At 44.3% G+C, this 20,782-nt stretch overlaps 2 protein-coding genes across 6 annotated transcripts in view; both read left to right on the top strand.

The window, feature by feature from the left end:
• Nucleotides 1–985: 985 nt before the first annotated feature.
• Nucleotides 986–3,752, top strand: arpp19a (cAMP-regulated phosphoprotein 19a). 2 transcript variants are annotated; one of them, XR_012947622.1, is made up of 4 exons: nt 986–1,093; nt 2,013–2,135; nt 2,268–3,149; nt 3,418–3,752. XR_012947622.1 is itself a non-coding variant. In XM_076078052.1 (3 exons), exons 1-3 carry the CDS (start codon nt 1,037–1,039, stop codon nt 2,436–2,438), a joined length of 351 nt encoding a protein of 116 aa, XP_075934167.1. In that variant the 5' UTR covers nt 986–1,036; the 3' UTR covers nt 2,439–3,752. The 2 variants fall into 2 exon arrangements, 1 of the variants encoding a protein (XP_075934167.1); XM_076078052.1 differs by having other exon boundaries at nt 2,268–3,752.
• Nucleotides 3,753–5,770: 2,018 nt separating this feature from the next.
• myo5aa (myosin VAa) overlaps nt 5,771–20,782 on the top strand; it is a 39,809-nt gene continuing 24,797 nt past the window's right edge. For all 4 annotated transcript variants that reach the window (XM_076077767.1, XM_076077769.1, XM_076077770.1 and 1 more), the window contains exons 1-6: nt 5,771–5,797; nt 15,193–15,303; nt 16,382–16,553; nt 16,701–16,845; nt 18,215–18,371; nt 19,638–19,781. In XM_076077767.1, the coding sequence (XP_075933882.1) occupies nt 5,771–5,797; nt 15,193–15,303; nt 16,382–16,553; nt 16,701–16,845; nt 18,215–18,371; nt 19,638–19,781 (756 nt within the window). The remainder of the gene's footprint in view (nt 5,798–15,192; nt 15,304–16,381; nt 16,554–16,700; nt 16,846–18,214; nt 18,372–19,637; nt 19,782–20,782) is intronic.

Raw genomic sequence — 20,782 nt, forward strand, 5'->3', positions numbered from 1 at the left:
AGTAACATGGTTTATCTACAGGTGATATTTCAATTATAAAGCAGAAGTCAACGTTTTTATTTTATTATCATAATTAAGACCATCAGTGGACGGACAAACACTGAGGCAACTCATCTTATACGACATATCTGTGGAGTGGCAGATCCTGAACACATTTATCATGATAATTGGGAGTTATGCTGGTCAAGATAATTAAGAGTATTTTTACAATAGCACATGCTTATAGTTGACAAATTCAGGCTCAAAAGAAGAAAGCAATAATGTCATGTTTGTTTGAAATATGAAACCAAAATGTGAAAGAAATCTATTTGACAAAACTGCATCCCCTAAAAGTATTGTATTCATATTTAGAGGTAGTAGTAAGACTACACACAGCAATCTACAATAGTCAAGAGTACTGCTGACAGTTGGTGGCGGCCACTCACTGTGAGCCACCAGGCTATAAAATGCACCTGCACAGTCTCACTGAATTTGTACTTTTTTTTTTTGCATGGTGACAAAGTGAGTCTGCTGTTGACCCGAACGTGCTTGTTTCTCTTATGTATGCCGTGTTGCTAAATCCACCTGTAATCTAGCACAATGTCAGCAGCTACCGCATATTTCAGTCTCTAAACGCACTGCATGAAGAAATAATATTGACACGTAAAATGCACTACACTGTGTTGGTCAGTGCCGCATTCATCATGCTCCAAATCTGAGGATTATTTGGCTGAAATCTGGATTTGTGCGGCAGCACATGGGTCTAACAGCTGATCGGTGTGTTACGCAATGCAAATCCGATCCCAGCACCATGGGAGGAGGCAGGAGTGCCCGAACGTGGACGCGCATGGTGTCTCCGCCTGTGACGTAGTACTTTTTTTTTTCTGCGGGAGTGCGCGCTCGGCAGTCGGCAGGACTCGTGTGGCTACACCGAAAAGTCACAGCAGAGGATTTGTAGATCACTTGTTCAACTAGTCTCGACTAGTTCAACTAGTCTCGAGAAGACATCGCGTAGTCTCGCGTTAGATATCGCGTGGGAGATCACGGAAATACAGAAATGTCGGAAAATAACGAAGAAACACAGACAGCCGAGGAGACACCAGTGGACCAAAAGGTAACGTGTGCAGCACTGACTTTGTTATAGCAGTTACAATTGTATAGCTTCTTCGCCCCGCGCTCGTTATTGTTGACATGTCAACCGAAGCCAGCTGACGTAACACTACTGAGCCCTGGGGTCGAATTGTTAATCTTATTTGTCAAACTTCAGAACGACATATGCCGTTTAATGTCACCGGTTAACGTGGCCTGCGGTTTCAGTTGCTAAAACAAGGAATGTTTCTGATGGTTTGTGTGATTGTCAGAGGTGCCGCTAAAGCTAATGCTAGCCGCTGTCATGGCATTCACACACACAGTCACACTGGACAGTAGCGTTAACAGTTCGCTCAGCTGCTAGTGTTATTTTAGCTTAACCCAACTGTACTATGGCTTGAAGCCTAGTTACACTCAAGGAATCTTTCATTTCAACCTTAGCTTCCGCAGTGTTGCGTGCTGCTAACTTGCTACCTAGCTAGCTGTTAGACGTCCCAGCTCTAACGAACAACAAACGGCGGTTATATTGTTGATGGTCCAACCCACTCAACCTACTGGTCAACAGGTTAGCTCCACAGTGACTTGTTTGTGAGGGCGCTGTCGAAGATACACTTGCTTTTATCTTGATTTGATGTGAGCAGCAGATCTCAATAAAACGCAGTGGTTTGAACCTCTAATGACAACTGTTAGGTCAATATAGTAATAGGTTGCGTATGTTTTATCCCGAAATTGTATGTTTTAGTAAATGGTTACTTTACTTTATTAGTCAACGGTTTGACATGGAGCCAGACTATCTCTATACCGCACTGCCATCAGCTGACACGTTTCAGTGGGAGCCTGGGGACACCTGGTGAATGTAGTCTTGTGTTGTGCTGCATGTGGTTTTGGAGCAAAACGTTTTCCCCCTAAATGTTCGATGCCTAATGACTCTGCTTTGTTTTCAGGAGGTTCAGGACAAGATGATCAACTCTGAGAAGTCAGAAGAGGCTAAACTGAAGGCCAGATACCCAAATTTAGGAAACAAACCCGGGGGCTCCGACCTGCTTCGCAAACGCCTCCAGAAGGGGGTGAGTTATATCTGGTGTTTGTCTGCAAAAAAATTATTCTATTAAAAATAAGCAAACCCGTTGTGTGTTGAAGATGCAATTTATTTTCTCCTTGCAATGCAGTTCATGTGTGAATCATGTGTCTCTCTACAGCAAAAGTACTTTGACTCTGGCGACTACAACATGGCCAAAGCCAAGATAAAGAACAAGCAGTTGCCGACAGCTGCGCCGGAGAAGACCGAGATCACAGGGGACCACATCCCCACCCCCCAGGACCTGCCCCAGAGGAAACCCTCTCTGGTGGCCAGTAAACTGGCTGGCTGATGCACACACAGCCCCTGCAGCGCCTCCCGGCTTTTACCCTTTCTACTCAAGTCTCAGAGCTGTAACATTATCTCTCCCACCCCTCACAGTACCTAACCCCCTCCCCTCCAGCCTGGACCTCACCCAACAGGAGCCCACACCTAGCACCCAGCGAACTGCCGAGCTGATTCCTTCAAAGTTGTGAAAGTCAAATCATAGGACGATTCCCAAAAGAGAAAAATGGCCAGTGAGACCAGAGTCAATAGGCTCTGACTGGACAGACTCGTATAAGTGAATTCTTCCCACACTAATTTCTCTTTTTAGAAGATGAGAAAAATGTAATATTGTGGCTTTTTCAATTCACCCTGAATGAACTGAATTTAAAGCTGCAGGTCAATTCGGTGAAAATAACTTTTCTAAAATGAATTCTGTTACGCAATTTATTTTAGACTTCTTGAATATATATATATATGTATATATAAAATTTGGGTTGTGGCTTGTCAATTAGGGGTGATGGTGAGTCCCGCAGCCAGACCAGTTGAGAACCACTGTTCTAAATGATGCTGACAATATGCTTTTTACTAAAACGAATATGGTAATCCAGTGCAAAGGCCAAGCTCCGTTTTGTTAACACTTTGCTTATGAACCAGGGGAGGAAGCTGTACTAAAGGACCACACAGCGAAGGCCAGAGTGTGATATGGAACCGCATGTGTGCTGCAGGGCTCCCGAAGGTGAACCTCATTGAGCTCCATTTTAGCTTCAAGACATCTTGAAACTTTGAAGAGTGAAAGAAAAGGAAATGTTGCTTCAGTCTGAACTGCAAGTGTTGAATGCGTGCACTGTATTTATGGCGTGCCATTCGTTTCAGTTCAGATGAGGACACAGTCCTCTCCTTAGGTCAACATTTCTGGTGTCAGGTTGTCGTGTTTGGAAATGTAACATGCGAGAATATGAGGCAGAGAGTTATATGGGACCTTAAAGCTATATTTGTGTCAGCAGGGCTGCAGTCTGTGCGTCCTGTATGCTGTGAGGAGACTACATTTATGGTGAAAAAACATACTGGGAGCAGCTCTTGGCCCTGGGAACAAATACTGTTATTAATCATGCTCAGACTTGGGAAAAATCTTCTATCCCCACGAGCTGAAGTAGTTTTATCTTTAAAATGCCCATGGCCCTGCATAATGCTTTTCCGAGGTCCTAACTGGATGAAGTTTATCTGTGATGCGGTAAATTTAAACTAGCACAACATCCGTCTGAGCTTCTGCATGTATATGGCTGCTTTCACTTTGTGCCATTTTGTTTTGTAAATAAAATAGTTTTGCACAAATGTTTAATTGCTGTGTCATGTCTGTCACGTTGACTTTTTGATGTTTTCAAATTGTGTTAATTAATGCAGACACTGGACCATAAACTGTTTTCATTATTAATATTAATGGGTTTCCCAAAATTCACTTGATGGGGAAAACAAGGATGAATAAAAACAGGCAGTCATTTCCACGTGTTTTGAAAACGTGCTTCAGGACAAACTTCCCCTTAGAGTTCGTCAAAGATGTTATATTTTTATTCTCAGGTAAATTTACCATTTTGTTTGACCATCGGTAACAACAAAAGAGTGTAAAAAAAAATCATATGAACTCCAGTCAGTGACACCTCAAGAATGGAGAACTTTTAAATTTAGATTTCAGACTTTCCCTTTTATAATTAAACTTATGTAAATAAGAAACAAGTAAATGGTCCTGTTAGCCTGCTCGGATCGTGACCTCCAGCATTCACTGGGGCGGTTTGCGGCGGGGATGAGAGTTAGTTAGCACCTCCAAATCTGAGGCCATGGTGCTCTGCTGGAAACCGGTGGATTGCTCCCTCCAGGTGGGGACGGAGTGCCTACCTCAAGCGAAGGAGTTCAAGTATCTCGGGGTCTTGTTCACGAGTGAGGGTAAGATGGAGCGGGAGATCGACAGACGGATCGGTGCAGCTGCAGCAGTAAAGCAGGCGCTGCACCGGACCGTCTTGGTGAAGAGGGAGCTGAGGCGGAAGGCAAAGCTCTCAATTTACCACTCGGTCTACGTTCCTACCCTCACCTATGGTCACGAACTCTGGGTCGTGACCGAAAGGACAAGGTCGCGGCTACAAGCGGCCGAAATGAGCTTCCTCCGTAGGGTGGCCGGGCTCAGCCTTAGAGATAGGGTAAGGAGCTCGGTCATCAGGAGGGAGCTTGGAGTCGAGCCGCTACTCCTTCGCGTCGAAAGGAGTCAGCTGAGGTGGTTCGGGCATCTAATTAGGATGCCTCCTGGACGCCTCCCACTGGAGGTTTTCCAGGCACGTCCAACTGGGAAGAGACCCCGGGGAAGACCCAGAACACGCTGGAGGGATTACATCTCCCAGCTGGCCTGGGAACGCCTCGGGATCCCCCAGAATGAGCTGGAACATGTTGCCGGTGAGAGGGAGGTCTGGGTCGGCCTGCTTGACCTGTTGCCACCGCGACCCGACCCCGGATAAGCGGAGGAAAATGGATGGATGGATGGATGTAAATAAGAAAATTTCAGAAACTGAATATAATAAGCTTAACATTCTAGTTGGATCTTCCTGCATTTTACCCCAAATTCTGTGAATCAGGCACATATTTTTTTTTGTCTTTGCTTAAAGTTTTACCCAAATTTTGCTTCGGGAAATCACACACGTTTTACATTAAATTCACAAATTCCTTATATAAAACTATCCCTGCATGTACATGTATTACATACCATTTCAAAATGGACCAAAACATTTGTATTTCTAGGATGATATTACCTTCATATTTATACTGAAATAATCAGAAATGTATTGATTGACACTGGGGGCCCGCAGCTGAGGGCCCTAACTTACAACATTGTGTTTACTTCAGAAGGTGGAGCCTCATAAAACACAATGTAGTTACAGCTAGAAAATGTGATTCATATTGACATTTAGCCATGTTAAAGCAAAAAGAAAAGAAAACAACATCACATAGAGTTGTCCTTTCTATCCATATATGTTTTTTGGAACTACATTATTTGGCATTTATTTTGTTGTTGATGTATTATTAACTCGTCACCACCAGGGGGCGCAGTTTCCCACGCGGCGGCAGCAGCCCTCTCAGTTTGGCTGAATCATTTCATCCATTGTACCCAGAATGCAAAGTGAGACACCGAAACCTCAGCAGCCTCAAGCTTTCCAGGTTATCATGGCGATGAGAGACACATCTTCCCCTTGAGTCCCTGCAGCAGCAGCATAAACAGGATTTCTTCCACCGCTACATAAATACACAACGAGTCCCATGCAGCGCGGGGACTTTTAGCCCAGATTGGAGAAAGAACATAGCGCGTGAGTCCCCGCCATGGCAGCGTCGGAGCTGTACACAAAGGTAAAAGAAGTGTATATTTATATGAAACGCTATATAGCTGGATGCTAGCATGTTGGCTAAATACATGTCATAGTTCGCAGGTTTTAGCTTCATGCTAAGTGTCTTCAAATGTCCAGGATGTTCTCCCAAGAAACGTGCTGACAGTTTGATTCTCGCTACGAAATACAACGTGTTTTTAATAGCGGGCTCGGTGGAGGTTTTTAAATGAATGAAAAAGGATGTTGAGACCACACATAACGTGCTGGTTTCACATTCAGTGAGAATGTGCTCGGGTGTTTAAATATAGATGTCAGTGTAACGCTGAAATGGGTGCAGCTGACTAAAAGACAGACAGTCGTTTTGTCCCCACATTTGTCCTTTTCATGCATAATACGAAATCAACTGTATCATTACGTTTGTCATTTGTCCCAAGATATCTTCCTCTACCGGGCCTTTTGTGTGTTTTTATTGTAAAGCATCCCCCTCTGGAGGCTCGGGGGGCCGGGGTGATGCAAAGGCGGTGCCAGCCATCATGGAGGCTCTGCTTTTTACGATTTTAAACCATAACTTTCGCCTCTACATCAGCCTTGTGCCTCTTCATGGCCTTGTTTTCGTGTTGTATATCGATGGTTGGTGCGTGCGTGTCTCTGGTTTTATTGACCCGGTGCTCTTTGGGTGTGAGCCGAGTCCCGCTAGGTTGGGTACCCGCTCAGATGCTGCGATGAGCGCCGCATCCGGACGGTTTTAGCATCCTTTTAGCATCCAGGATGTGAGGACTAGTGGAGGCCCTGAACGCCTCGCTGTAGCTGCACAGCCCCAGATGCTCACTGGTGAGAATATGTGACTCTCACAAGGTCACAAGTGCTGCTGCTGCTGCTGCTTCTGCTGCTGTGTTTCTAGCACTGCAAATGTGAAACCCAAATAAGAAAGTGCGCAAGGAGGGAGGAGGAGATGAGTCACCCATCCCCCTACTGTGACAGCTGGCGTGTTCAGCTTGAATAAGGTGGTGCTGATGATGACTATTCCTTTTTTAAAATATGTTCTTAACAGCAGCACTGCAGTGTGTTTGTAATGTCAAACACTCTACTTCCAGTTGGATCTCTCATGTTGTGTCTTCCCGCCTCTGTTGTTTAAGTGGTCGACCCCCTTGAACCAGATGACACAGATTTGAACCCTGCTGAAAAGGTTTGAGTCCCTGTTGGCTCCTTGAGGCGCTGAACCTGATCTGTGATCATCACAAAGACGTCTTGTTTTCGTTTTCATTGCTGAAATCATTCGATTATTCTATTTGTTGATCGACAGAAAATTTGACCGTAAGTCATTTTCCAAAGCAAAGCAAAAAATTCACTGGTTCCAGCTTCTTAAATGTGAATATTTTCTGATTTTCTTTAGTAAATTAGTAAATTGAATGTGTTTTGTTTTTGGATTGTTTGTCAGACAACATTTGGTGACATCATCATGGACTTAAGGAACTCGTAAAAGGCTTTTATTTATTGTTATTGACCAAACAAGGAATTGAATACTCGAGTAACGTATTGGTACAGAGTGTCCTCCCTGCAAACAAGTTAGATTGTTGCCACAGAAAGTGATGGTGGTGGCTTTAAATGAAAGAAGAACATATAAAACATGCAGTATGGTGTCAGATTAGACTATAAATCTAAGATAAATAAATAAAGTCGCTTCCTGCTTTCACTCCCTTTTAGCAAAAATGATATTAATGTGTGCTGGGTCTGGTTAAATAGCACCCAGGTTAAAACTTAAACCAGCCATTGACAAAATGCAAGTAGATTTTGACGGTAGCTCCCTCTGCCAGCAGCATTTAGCTCATTAAATGGTTTTAATTGCAAAGGAGTGGGGGGTTAACTTTGGATGTACGTGTCAGTGTGGCCGGGAAACCCAAAGTTAGACTCAGCTTTGAATGGTCAAGTGTGTTTTAGAAGTCAGACCCCTCTCTGTGATTTACTTTTCCAACACAGGGGTGGAAACACTCTGCCCTTTGTGCGTACGAGTCGGCCTTATAGAAGCTTATTGAGTGGGTCGGAGCTGCTTGGTTAACGTGCGCAAACATGCACATACAAATACACACGATGGCATCAGATTCACATACAAATACACACGATGGCATCAGATTCACGTACAAATACACACGATGGCATCAGATTCACATACAAATACACACGATGGCATCAGATTCACATACAAATACACACGATGGCATCAGATTCACGTACAAATACACACGATGGCATCAGATTCACGTACAAATACACACGATGGCATCAGATTCACGTACAAATACACACGATGGCATCAGATTCACGTACAAATACACACGATGGCATCAGATTCACGTACAAATACACACGATGGCATCGGATTCACGTACAAATACACACGATGGCATCGGATTCACGTACAAATACACACGATGGCATCGGATTCACGTACAAATACACACGATGGCATCAGATTCACGTACAAATACACACGATGGCATCAGATTCACGTACAAATACACACGATGGCATCGGATTCACGTACAAATACACACGATGGCATCAGATTCACGTACAAATACACACGATGGCATCGGATTCACGTACAAATACACACGATGGCATCGGATTTACGTACAAATACACACGATGGCATCGGATTCACGTACAAATACACACGATGGCATCGGATTCACGTACAAATACACACGATGGCATCGGATTCTGCTCCAATCTACATTTGGCTCCTGTCGGACCGTACAGGCAGAAGAGAGGGGGGTCAGAGGGGAGGTCAGCGTTTGTGGGTTGGAGGAGAAGGACGACGCTACAGCTGTAAACATGTATCGCCAATAAAAAGTCCGCATTTTTTGTAATTAGGTTTATTCAGTCTGAGCCAAATACAGTAAGTGAAAGAAATCGGGATGAGAACTAGCAAGAGGTGGTGAACGTGAATGAAACAGTGCTGCGTAACTAAAAGCAGAGCTGGAAGAGAGGGCGGATGTTCTCATGGAAATAGAAGTGAGGCAATGCTCCATTAGGTGACTCAGAGATGGAAAGGATATCCAACGCACAGCCGAGAGTTTCAGCAATACATACTGCACTTGAAGTGTTTCGCTGTACCAACAAATGCATAAACTGTATTTTTAGAATGACTAGACTCGGCTTCATGAACCTAAACTGAGAAGAACACTATCACCTCTGCAGATCTCCTTTTTCGCACAAGATACATGGATGTAAAAGTCGTATAAAGATGTGTTGCCACTGATTGCTGTCCAGACATTGTTAGTGTTGCACCCACCCTCTGGTTCCCCCTCAGGTAATCACTGTGAGCACTTTTGCTGTCGTTTGCACTGTTAGCGCTGTTAGCAGCGAGTTTTTGCCTCTTCAACTCTCTCTCTCTCACACACACACACACACTGGTACACATGTCATCATTCATTTGTCAAGCTGGCAAAAGGCTAAACTGTCAGTGAGCTGTTCCACACTTGAAGTGCTGCAGCAAACGACAGACAGACGTCTGACTCAGACTCACGGGAAAGTGCATCCCAGTGTTGGTGCGATGTTTCAGTCACGCTCACGGCACCCTAACCTAAACGAGCCGCCCGTGGTGCAGCAACGGGAGACGTCGTGGGTTCATCGGGACTGACTCACGTGGGTCAGAAAACAGCGGTGCGTTGAAACCTTGTAGCATGTTGCACAATACGGCCACTCGGTGATGTGAGGGAGCGATGTGTTGTCACGAGCAGCTGATGGGGACGGAAAACACCTGCTGTTACATCACTTGTTGGTGTGTTTCCAAAAGCACAGCACGCTGGACTGTTTCAGCCCATGAGGTAGCAGCGCAGCAGTGGTTTATTTATTTTCTCCTCCCCAGCTCTATTTGAGAGCATGTGCTTTAGATTACTGAGATAACCTGGTTAAAGTAATTGCGCCTTCATGCTGTATATGCTCTGGCATGTAGTCATCGAGGGCAGATGCACCGAGAAGGGGCTGCATGTTTGTAGCCGAAACAGTGATTCTGACTGTTGTGTGCTTTCTTTGTAATGATTTTAGGAACAAACTTTGTGCGTGTTTTTTTTTTTTCAGCACTCTGTCAACCGGTATTCCAAAGTAAATGAAATGTGTCATTGTGAGACAACACAGTAACGCGTATTAGGTTTGGAAACTTCAGTTTGGATTCATGTTTGGACGTTAATAAATTGTTGCTCCTCTCAAACAAGACGACACTTTCACGAACAAGTCAGAGGTTCGGTGCGGGGGGAGGGACGTCGGTGAACGCTGCTCGTGTCTGCCGACACACTCTGGGAAGGTTTCATCCTCCTGTGAGCTCTGGAGCTCGGCGCTCGATCAGCACAATGTGGCTGGAGGCATCCAGAGAACCAGCAGACCAGCATGAGCTAGAGACTCGACAAAGAGACAAGATGAACCGGGAATTGGAGTATATGTTTGTCAAAGTAAGTTTCTGCTTCTTTTGAGCTTTCAATACTCATCCCTCATTAAGTAGAGGTATAGCCAAACTAAAGTTAAACTGTGACAGGAGATGGACTTTAAGTCAAATCAAACTGTCTGGTCGGTTGAAGGAGAAGCGTCCTTCTCTTTTTAGCATGTGGTCATTTGATAAGTGATCTATAAGTTCTGGGCTTGAATCTGCTTTATTACCTCTTTAATGTACAACGTGGATCTCCTGACACACCCTTGTTCTGCAGAGGGGAAAAAAAGTTATGTCACTGAAATTGTCCGGACAGTAATAACTCCACAGCATAGCAGCAGCTCAGATTTTTAGCCTGAGCTGCGTTTCTGAATAACGGCATGCTCTTTGTTTCGGATCAAAATCACTGGATGTAGTTTGTCCTAACTTTTAAAGATGGCATATCTGCATATCTGGCCTTACAGCCCGGGACACAACCTAGCTGACTAGATGGAGAAGCAATATGTTCTCCTGCTGAATGATACCCAAGCAGCACGTTAGTGTCCCATAGATCTACAGGCCATGTAGATAATTAGCCTGCTTGCTGTAGCATGTTGTACGTAGCAGCAATATTCTCTCTGAAGCACGGGTTAGCTTAGCATGGCTTATTCTTCATTTTATTATCTGTGGATCTTTTCCTAATTGACACATTGTGGTTTCAACATGAAAGCAGAAGCACAGCTGTGTGATTCTCATGTAGAAGAGAACTACACTACTCCCAGAGTCAGCGCCGACTACACTAATGAGATTAGACACTGGGCATCGTCACAGCTTCTTAGTAAGATACCCTGATCCTTGGCAGCCAGTGGACATTTGTAGTTGTTCCCTCGCTAGGGAACTCAACTGGTTTTAGTTTCTCTCCCACCAAACTCTATATCTTGGCTTCACGCTGCGTCTGCCCAGCTGAGCAGAAAAAAACAGCAGATTCTCACATGAGTGGCATCATGTGACGAGGCCTCTGCAGTCTGGGGCTTCCATTGACGGCTTTACTGAGAATATGTGAGCAAAACACTTATTCGCATACCTCCGCAGCCGTCTCGGAAGCTGTCTCTGCCGGGACCGTGTTATAAAATGTTTTTCACGTTTGAATCCATTTCTACTGTAGTCATTCTTATGATGTCGTCTTCAACACGTTTATTTCGCCGCAGAGCAGAGGAGTGTCATTTTGTTGGAGGAGGCGACGTGGATAAACTTGCAGAAATCACCAATAACGGGTTGAAATTGGAAATTATTTCCATGCGAGTGGTCCGTTAGGTGTTCATTTAGACCCTTTAAATGTAAATATGAGCAGGAGAAAAGCGTGGGAGGGTTCAGAGGAGTCATCGATGGCCAGAGTGACTTCAACCCAAGAGTGAAAACTCAAGAGTATTAGCGAGGGGAAGCCTCTATAATCTGCTGCTGACTTTGTGCAGATTTGTAAGCACTTGTCATGGAGGCCCCGCCCCGTCGTTGCAGCCCTACACCACCAGCACACACACACACACGTACAGTACTTGTACACACACACACACACACACACACACTCTCCCAATCTCTGTGACCTAATGTCCTTGCAGTAAAATCAAGAGAAAAAGGAGGTTTTAGATTTACTGTTGAAACGAATACGACTTTCACCGCATCTTGAACCTTTCTTCATTATTTAGAGATTACGACCATCATATTGTCGCTCACAGTTTTGGATGGAATGGTCTTAATCTGGCGTCTTTTATTAATGTGAACAGATTTATACCGATGTTTTCTGTCTGTGGGTCAGTAAAGACTTCTCGGTGTCGTTGACTAGAGTAAGATTAGCCGGTGTTTGTTAGCCTAATCAGGCCATGATCCTTTGTCTCAGCTAAACCAGGATTAGCTTCAAGAGCAGCCTTTCTCTGCTGCTAACTGACCACAACCCCTGTGAGGGAAAGTGTAGACTAGTTAGTTATCTGAAATTAAAGGAATTGTGTCATGAAATACAGTACACTGCAACTAGAGCAATGGTGTTGCTACATCAGATTTCTACTCTAAGAGAGAGTATTATACTATCATATCACTGTTTCAGACAGAGGTCTTACAAAAGACTTATCAAGTTGCCTTATGGGAAATGTAGGATCCAGTTTTTCCAGAGTTTATTCCAGACTAAGGACTAAAAGTCAGGATATCTCGACCACTGCTGCGGAAATTCTGTCCTTTCCTTATTAATCTGTCTCTTGTGAATCCCTCAACCATATGTTGAACCTCTTTAATCTAGTGTAACAACCAAATCAGACCTCCCTTGACTGGATCTTTAAGGACTGGAATGAAAGAAAAAGCAATTAAACGTATGCTCGGGGCGGGATCACACTGAATACAGTGAAGATGCCTCCATTCATTTGAAATGAGAGCATCTGGTACTGACTGGAAGAAGAGCGTGCTGCATTGTTTGCATGCATCCTCTCCATAGTGTTATTCTGATCTGTTCTACATAATACATCTTGTTTTTTCTGCTCTCTTTCTTGAGCTCTGAACCCTTTTCTGCTTTAAGAGGCACACAGTTATCACATTGGTCCTCTTTCTTCTCCCTCTCTCCTCTTCGTCTGCCGCCCATAGCTCACGAGCCGAACCATCGCCCGTCCCTCCGTCAGGCAGACGGGCTGCACTCTGACTCATCACAATCTCTCTCGCCGGCTCTCAGACGCTTCTCTTTTCCAGCTTGTGTTTCATTGTGAAGGATAATGTCCTTGAAACGTGTGTGTGTGTGTGTGTGTGTGTGTGTGTGTGTGTGTGTGTGTGTGTGTGTGTGTGTGTGTGTGTGTGTGTGTGTGTGTGTGTGTGTGTGTGTGTGTGTGTGTGTGTGTGTGTGTGTGTGTGTGTGTGTGTGTGTGTGTGTGAGTTTCATCCTTCATCTCTCCTCTGTTTTCTGAACCATGGGGAATTTGTTGGTCTATAAATATGATTATTATTATTATGATCATCATATTATATATGAGAGAGAGAGAGAGAGAGAGAGAGAGAGAGAGAGAGAGAGAGAGAGAGAGAGAGAGAGAGAGAGAGAGAGAGAGAGAGAGAGAGAGAGAGAGAGAGAGAGAGAGAGAGAGAGAGAGAGAGAGAGAGAGAGAGAGAGAGAGAGAGAGAGAGAGAGAGAGATCAGGAAGTGCGCTCAGCAGTGCAGTGATGTCTCTTTGAGGTGTGATGCTGCTCAAAACTCGCTGTTGCTATTTTTAGCCTCTCCCCTCATTCTGTCTGTCTGTGTCTCTCTCTCTCTCTCTCTCTCTCTCTCTCTCTCTGTCTGTCTGTGTCTCTCTCTCTCTTTCTCTCATATTCTCTGTTGCTAGGAGGCAGGCAGCAGGATGGTGTCCTGCGGGGACCAAAGAGGTGAAACCGATAATGTAATGTTGGAATGGGAGGAGTGATGAACACAGGCAGTTTCCCTGCGTTTTGTCTCCCCTTTAAGTAGCTATAAGGTATATTTTCCTAAGGTTTAAACTGACATATTTTACATCTTTAGAAACTTTGAAGTGTTTCTACCATTTCAAATACATATCTGCTGGTTTGAACAATGTTTGGCATCACAGCAGCGGTTTGTAGTGACTAAACAACCCTGGAGGTGAATATTATAATAATGTGCACGTTGTTAGTTGTCTTTAGTGTCAGTTAAAGTTTCCCTAATTCATACTTTCATTCTTTGCGTCAAGAAGACTCGGCGTGCGTTCGGTAATATTATTTATTGTGGACTTATTCCCTGTGTAGTTACTTATCCCTTCATTAATTTTTCCATTTATTTTTTATTAACTTTGGCCTCGCTCGCACAGATGGCATTGCTTATTTTGAGGCAAACCTAAACCACACGGCACACTACCTAACCACACTGATCCCACAGTGTGGTCTTCCTGCAGAGGTGGAGAGAGAAAAGGATTAGAGAGAGGAAGAAAAACATCGGGACAACCTGGGGGCTTGGTGGTGGTGGTGGTGGAGCTCAGATAGACTTTAGCTGCTATTTCACCCCAACACTCTTATTAAAACGAAGAGTGAGAGACCGACAGGGCAGAGTTTGTGTGACCATGATATCATGATTCAGATGAGCGGATGTTAAGCAGCAGACCGAATTGTGCTTCCTACGATCCTTCTCTCTTGCGTCTGTTAAACTGCCATCAGCGGTTTATGTAACGAAGCCTAAAGAAGCCGTGAAATCGATGTTAAACCTCCAGAAAGTATCAAAAGTGTCATTCAGATACTTCTGTCTCAGTAGTTCTCTGTCGGCGTGTGTCTCAGCAAAGTGAAAATCCTCATTCATGTTGAGATTATAACACGTAAAGGTTTTAGTCTAAATCCCGTTGTGATTATTTGATCATCTTTCTCCTCTGACCCGAGTAACGCTTTAACAAAGACAAAAAGATGAGGAGTATATTTAATCTGCTCTTGTTTTCAGAGCAATCATTTCTTTTTATAATTTTCACACTCACGCCGTTGATTCATTTACAGGCGCTTTTGTGAGCTGGATTCCTCAGCCATGTGACTGTCGGTGTTCATCACTGTTCTTCCACATGTCTGTAATCAGCTGATTGCCTCCAGTCACAAGTCTGTAAGGCCTGAAACAGTTTTAAAGTGAACTCTGTGTGTCTGTGTCTGTGTCTGTGTGTGTGTGTGTGTGTGTGTCTCTTTGAGTGTGTGAATATTCAATTACAGTATGACCACACAATATCCACAACTGCATTCCTCAGAGGTTAAGAGCTTTGATTTTGGTCAACAGTGTGTTCCCGCAACTGAACTGACCTTTACGGGCCATGAGCTCATGACTGTGGAGACATAGACCCCAGTGTTTTCTCTGAGCTCACACTGTTTTATCAATGAGTAGAAAGGAAGTACACATAACAGTGTCCCGTCAGACCCAGGTGAAGGGGCTTTATCGAACAGGGAAAACTCCGGCATCATTTGTATTCCTCAAATGCTACGACTCGTCTTTATCTAACTTGTCTTTGCTATTTTCTTTCTTTCAGAGTGCTCGGGTGTGGATCCCCGATGCAGAGGAGGTGTGGAAGTCTGCCGAGCTCAATAAGGACTACAAAAATGGCGACGTCTCCCTGCAGCTCATGCTGGAGGATGGAACGGTGAGGATGAATGGGGGTGTAGGGTGGGGAGGAATCAGTCTCTCCCTCTTTATGTTTTTTTCCTCTGTGTTTCATCGTCTGTCTCTCTTTCTCGCCGCCTCAAAGACACTTCAAAGTGCCGGGTCTCATTAGTGGTTATTGCTTTTAGCATTAGCACTTTCCACAAATGAGACCTGCTTGCAAAGATGCCCCCCAAGGAGCATTTAAAATGTGTAGCTGTGCATTTAATACTACAAACAGCTCCTGGCTCATAGTACTCCTGTTAATGAAAGCGTGCTATACTGGCAAGACCATTTGCCATAATGCTCCTTATAATTTAGTCCCTTGATCATATGTAAAGGACTGCATCCATGTCTGTGGATGTTGCAGCTGTTCTATGTGCAGATTACATTTACAGATAATTTAAGTTGATGAAACAACAGGTTTAGGTGATTGTGCAGCCCCGATGGAGCTGTGCTCTCTGTGTGTTTGCTGCTGTTGAAGATGATCAAAACAGCATCACTCAATCCGGTTATCTAATTCATTCCCGATGTTGTTTGCTAAACGACTTCCTGAATCAACCTTCCTAATAAAACAAGCATCAGAAAGAGATCTATTTAATAGGGGTATAAAAATATTAAATGTTTCCACGCAGAGAGACGGGAACCAAAGTGAAAACACGATTAATAAATACAGCTTTGAGCGACTGGCGGTTTTGCTCCAGAGCCGTTCCAAATCAGAAGTCTGTCTCATGACATTTTTGAGAATATGCATGAAATACTGGCTGATATTGACCTTTAGCAATATAAAAGGACATGTTTCTCTCTCACATTTTGGCGGTTATAAACCTAGAATGTAGTCATTTGGCAGAGTAAGGATGACTAATGCTTGTTTTTAGAACATTTAATTTACAGTCTTATTGTATTCATACCATGACCACAGGTAGTATCTTTATTTGCTGTCATGTGTTGGTAAAAATCATAAAATCAAAAAAACCTCTAATTTAAATGAATGAATTCACAGTGTTGAAATGTGCTTTGCTCATCACATAATCTCTTATAACTCTCCTGTTTTGCTCTGCTGTCCTGATCATCTTCAGAACGTTGAGCACAAGCTGGACCCCAAGACGAAGAACCTGCCTTACCTGCGAAACCCCGACATCCTGGTGGGCGAGAATGACCTCACAGCACTCAGCTACCTCCACGAGCCGGCCGTGCTGCACAACCTCAAAGTCCGCTTCGTCGACTCCAAGCTCATCTACACTTACTGTGGTAGGCGAATGCAGCTCCACTTTCCACTTTAAGGAACGGTAATGTAAAGAAAAAACACACATAGGAGAGACGCGTCTCAGTTTGTCACCTGTTCGATGCGGTCCAGTTCAGCTGCAGGTGAGCTCATACGTTCCCTCTGTGTCGTAGGAATCGTTCTGGTGGCCATCAACCCGTATGAGCCGCTGCCTATCTACGGCACAGACATCATCAATGCGTACAGCGGTCAGAACATGGGAGACATGGACCCACATATCTTCGCCGTGGCAGAGGAGGCTTACAAACAGATGGCCAGGTTTGTGTGTGTGTGTGTGTGTGTGTTACCTGAGAAGCCTCGGTTCTAGTCTCCTTGTTGCTCAGCCCTCCCTCTCTCTTCTGGGTTTGTAGGCCAAAGCTGAGCCAGAAATAGGCTCATGTTGGTCTCACCGTCTCTCTCTCTCTCTCTCTCTCTCTCTCTCTTGCTTGCTCTTTTAATACTGTGTCTCTCTGCGGGAGCCAACCAGTAGATCGCTTAGGCTGCCCTCTGGGAGTTTATGTCACGAACACACAGATATACACATGTATACTAACAGTACTGTATACCAAGTGTAATCAGCACTCAGAGCTTCCTTCCTTCTCTAATGCAGGGCTGTTTTATTTGAGGCTGGCAGTAGTCGGCAGTAGCCCTCTGAGTATGTCCAGTGTGATGTAGCACTCCAGGAAATTCAGTGTGTGGCTGCACAATTAATTATATTCATAATCTCAAATGTTACAGATGCAGCCTGTCGAAGTCTTTTACTGCAAAGACCAGTTCACCTTTTGTCACCAGCTTAATCCTGGGAATAATTTAGTACTTTTGTGTATGTGTGTATATATATATATATATATATATATATATATATATATATATATATATATATATATATATATATATATATATATATATTTTTTTTTTTATTCTAAAACTAAATATTTGAAAATCAGCTACAAAGTTAGCAATTGGTAATATTTTCTATACTGAGAGGAATGGTTTGAATCGGTAGTCTGTGTCTGTGTTCCAGCCAGTGGGAGTCAGGGAGTGCATGGCATACAGTTTGACTCCACTAATAAACACTCGGCTCACGTTGTTGTGAAACTGTAGCCCAGTCTGGAATACTGTCTCCCAACAGGCTTCACGTGCCCACAACGGAAACGGCCCCCTGACACAATCTCGAACTCTAGAAAGACGAGGAGGCCTTCCCAAAAACTCCAAAGACTAAGACCAAAAAAAACATGAAAGAAGGCCCGAGAGAAGAAAACCGAAGCATACATCCTCACTTCTCAAAGGGCTAGGGATGCAATAGATGGAAAAATGCCAAATGCGAAAAAAGAAAAAGATTATAAGAGAGCCAGCCTACCTACCAGCAGCTGGGACTTTATTTCAAAGAGAAGCGTCTCAGTGGGACGAGGCGGTGCTGCCTCGGGATTTTAGTTAAGTTCTTTGGAGAATTTGGAGGGCAGCTTGCTGGTATATTAAAGCATGCACAGGGAACAGGGGATTAATACGGTGTTTTAACACCTGCTCTGTCTGCAGGCATTAAAAATGCCTTAACTCCAAAAAAACACCCTACGAAAGGACAATAACACGTGATGTATACAGCTTCCTTATGTGTTTTTTTTAATTTACTTTTTGTTCGATCTGTCAGGGACGAGAGGAACCAGTCCATCATTGTGAGTGGGGAGTCCGGAGCAGGAAAGACGGTATCAGCCAAATACGCCATGAGATACTTTGCGACGGTCAGCGGCGCCACCAGCGAGGCCAACGTCGAGCAGAAAGTCTTGGCCTCCAACCCCATCATGGAGGTGAGAACAGGAGGCGGTCTGTTGAGTGAGACCCTGGATCATTTCCAGTTTAATCTTAAAGGAGACCGACACTCAAAGAAGCCCTGAACATTTCTTAAAATTTAAAATAAACATATTCGAATCCTTCAGTGAGCATCTTCTTCTTCTGAATTAACCACTTACTGAATCTGAAATTACTCGATTCTACTTTGTACAACCTGAACATTGTTGTGGGCGTGAAGGACTGGAAACAGCTCTGCGTCATGTTTCCCAGCAGTTGATGTGTGGACTCTTGTTTCCTTGCCCTAATTACTCTCCAGTAAATTCACAAGCTTAGTTGATTGGTGGATGATATGGGCTGAGTGTCATTACGTTTGCCCTTCTCTCTTATCTCGCTCTTCTCCTTTGGCATTTACTTCCGCCCTTCCCTTCGGTTTCTCCACCACACTGTGTCTTTCTAGCCTCGAGCTGCTCTCCCCTGGGATAACACTAGTCTTCTCCTTAACTGTGTGTGTTTTTGTATTTCATCCTTGGAGTCATGAGGACAGGAGGGGTTGGAGAGCTCCCCAGTGCCCATATGCTGCCTCCCTTCCTCCCCCTCCTCTACCTCCTCACATCCCCCACCCTGTCTGTCCTTTACAACCGCTCTGCTAACATCGCTCTCGTCCTCCCCGGCCGCATCTTTCACCTCGAGCCAATCGGAGACAAGCTGACAGAATGAATAGAAATCTTTCTTCCGTCGCAGAGTTGTCACTTTAGCCTCTCAGCCTGGACGAGAGTAGATGGTTGCATCAGCGTGAGAGTGTTTGTGCGTCGTGTTTGTATGTGTATGGCTGATGCAGGCAGAGATTGAAATACCTGCTGAAAGACCGCTTGTCTGCAGTGAAAGACTGTGTGTTTGGCCTTAACTCAGCCGGCTGCTTGAATAGCTGGAGTGTTTGTGTGTTTGCAGCCCCACCCGTCTCCCGACAATTCCTCGTAGGGTCATTGATCGCTCCTCTTTAGTGAACTAAGGCTGCTGACTTTAGCCCATTTTTATTTTTGGATGTGTAGTAGCTCAACATAACCAACTCAGAAGTCCATTTAACGACTGATGTTTCGACCAATCACAACTAATCTTAATCTTATATCAGGTTGTAAGCCACAGTCTGATGTTCTGGCGCACTAGTTTTAGGATCAGGTGAAGAAGCATATCCTTCTGCACTAACCGCTCTATCTGAATTCAAACACTCTCACCACAATATGTTGCATGTGTTTTTTGCATTTTGATCTTTTTCCGTCTCTCAGGCCATTGGGAATGCAAAGACCACCCGAAACGACAACAGCAGTCGCTTTGGGAAGTACATCGAGATCGGCTTCGACACGCGCTACCGTATCATCGGCGCCAACATGAGAACGTATCTGCTGGAGAAATCCCGAGTGGTGTTTCAGGTGAGCACATGAACGCACACTCGAGATGTTTTGTTTGTGCTTGTGTGGATATTTTTAGTGACTTACACCCGTTCCTTAACTCATTACAGTCTATTGCTCCAGCCTCGACCATCACATAGCCATGCTCAAAGTTAACCTTTGTACAATTCTACAGTTCTCTACATTGTATAATTATTTAAGCTGTAAACAGATAACGGCTTCAAACATTACAATAAAACTACCTTTAAATTGCTGTATATTAAAACTGTATTTTGTATTATGGTGCCCTCGTGTTGCTGCACACGCCATACGCACACATGCATGCATGCACAACCAGTAAATAATGTGCCTCGGGTCATATGTTGAAGTATCGGACTCTATTGGCTGTACAAGAAGCAGGTGACATGCGGGAAAAGACACTTGCGTAACCCCTGTTCTTTGAATAGTGTGAGTGAGACGTCTCACTATGGGATAGAGACTGACTTCCCAGCTATGTCACCAACTGTAGGGGGCACACAGTCCCGGGTTCAATTCCAGCCAGGGACCTTTTGTTGCATGTCACACACCCCTCTTTCTCCCTGCATGCCTCGACTCTGACTCTACAATCTCTATCAAATAAAGGCAAAAATGCCAAATTAAATGTGTTTTTTTTTAATTGGACGTTTGCCGTTTCATTCAACAGGCATCGGTTCTGACTATCTGAACTACCCTGCAGATCCTAACTTATGTTGCCCACAGTACAACACTAATGCTAACCCTGGTCAAAGCGTTTGAAAAGTTGGACTTAACCAACATTAACTGTCTGGCCCTGGTGCCCTTTAGAGCACAAGAAGAATGCGGCAATAACTTCTTTCTCCACAAAGACAAGTAGGAGGAAACAAAGTAAACAATCCATCTGTCACACCGGGTGAAAGCACAGCACTCCCCCCCCCTCCCCTCTCTCTCTCTCTCTCTCTCTCTCTCTCTCTCTCTCTCTCTCTCTCTCTCTCTCTCTCTCTCTCTCGTGTCAAAGACATTCAGGT

This window comes from Anarhichas minor, unplaced genomic scaffold, assembly GCF_050575085.1.
Source record: "Anarhichas minor isolate MPS153535 unplaced genomic scaffold, ASM5057508v1 ptg000062l, whole genome shotgun sequence".
In the NCBI taxonomy this organism is placed as follows: Eukaryota; Metazoa; Chordata; class Actinopteri; order Perciformes; family Anarhichadidae; genus Anarhichas; species Anarhichas minor.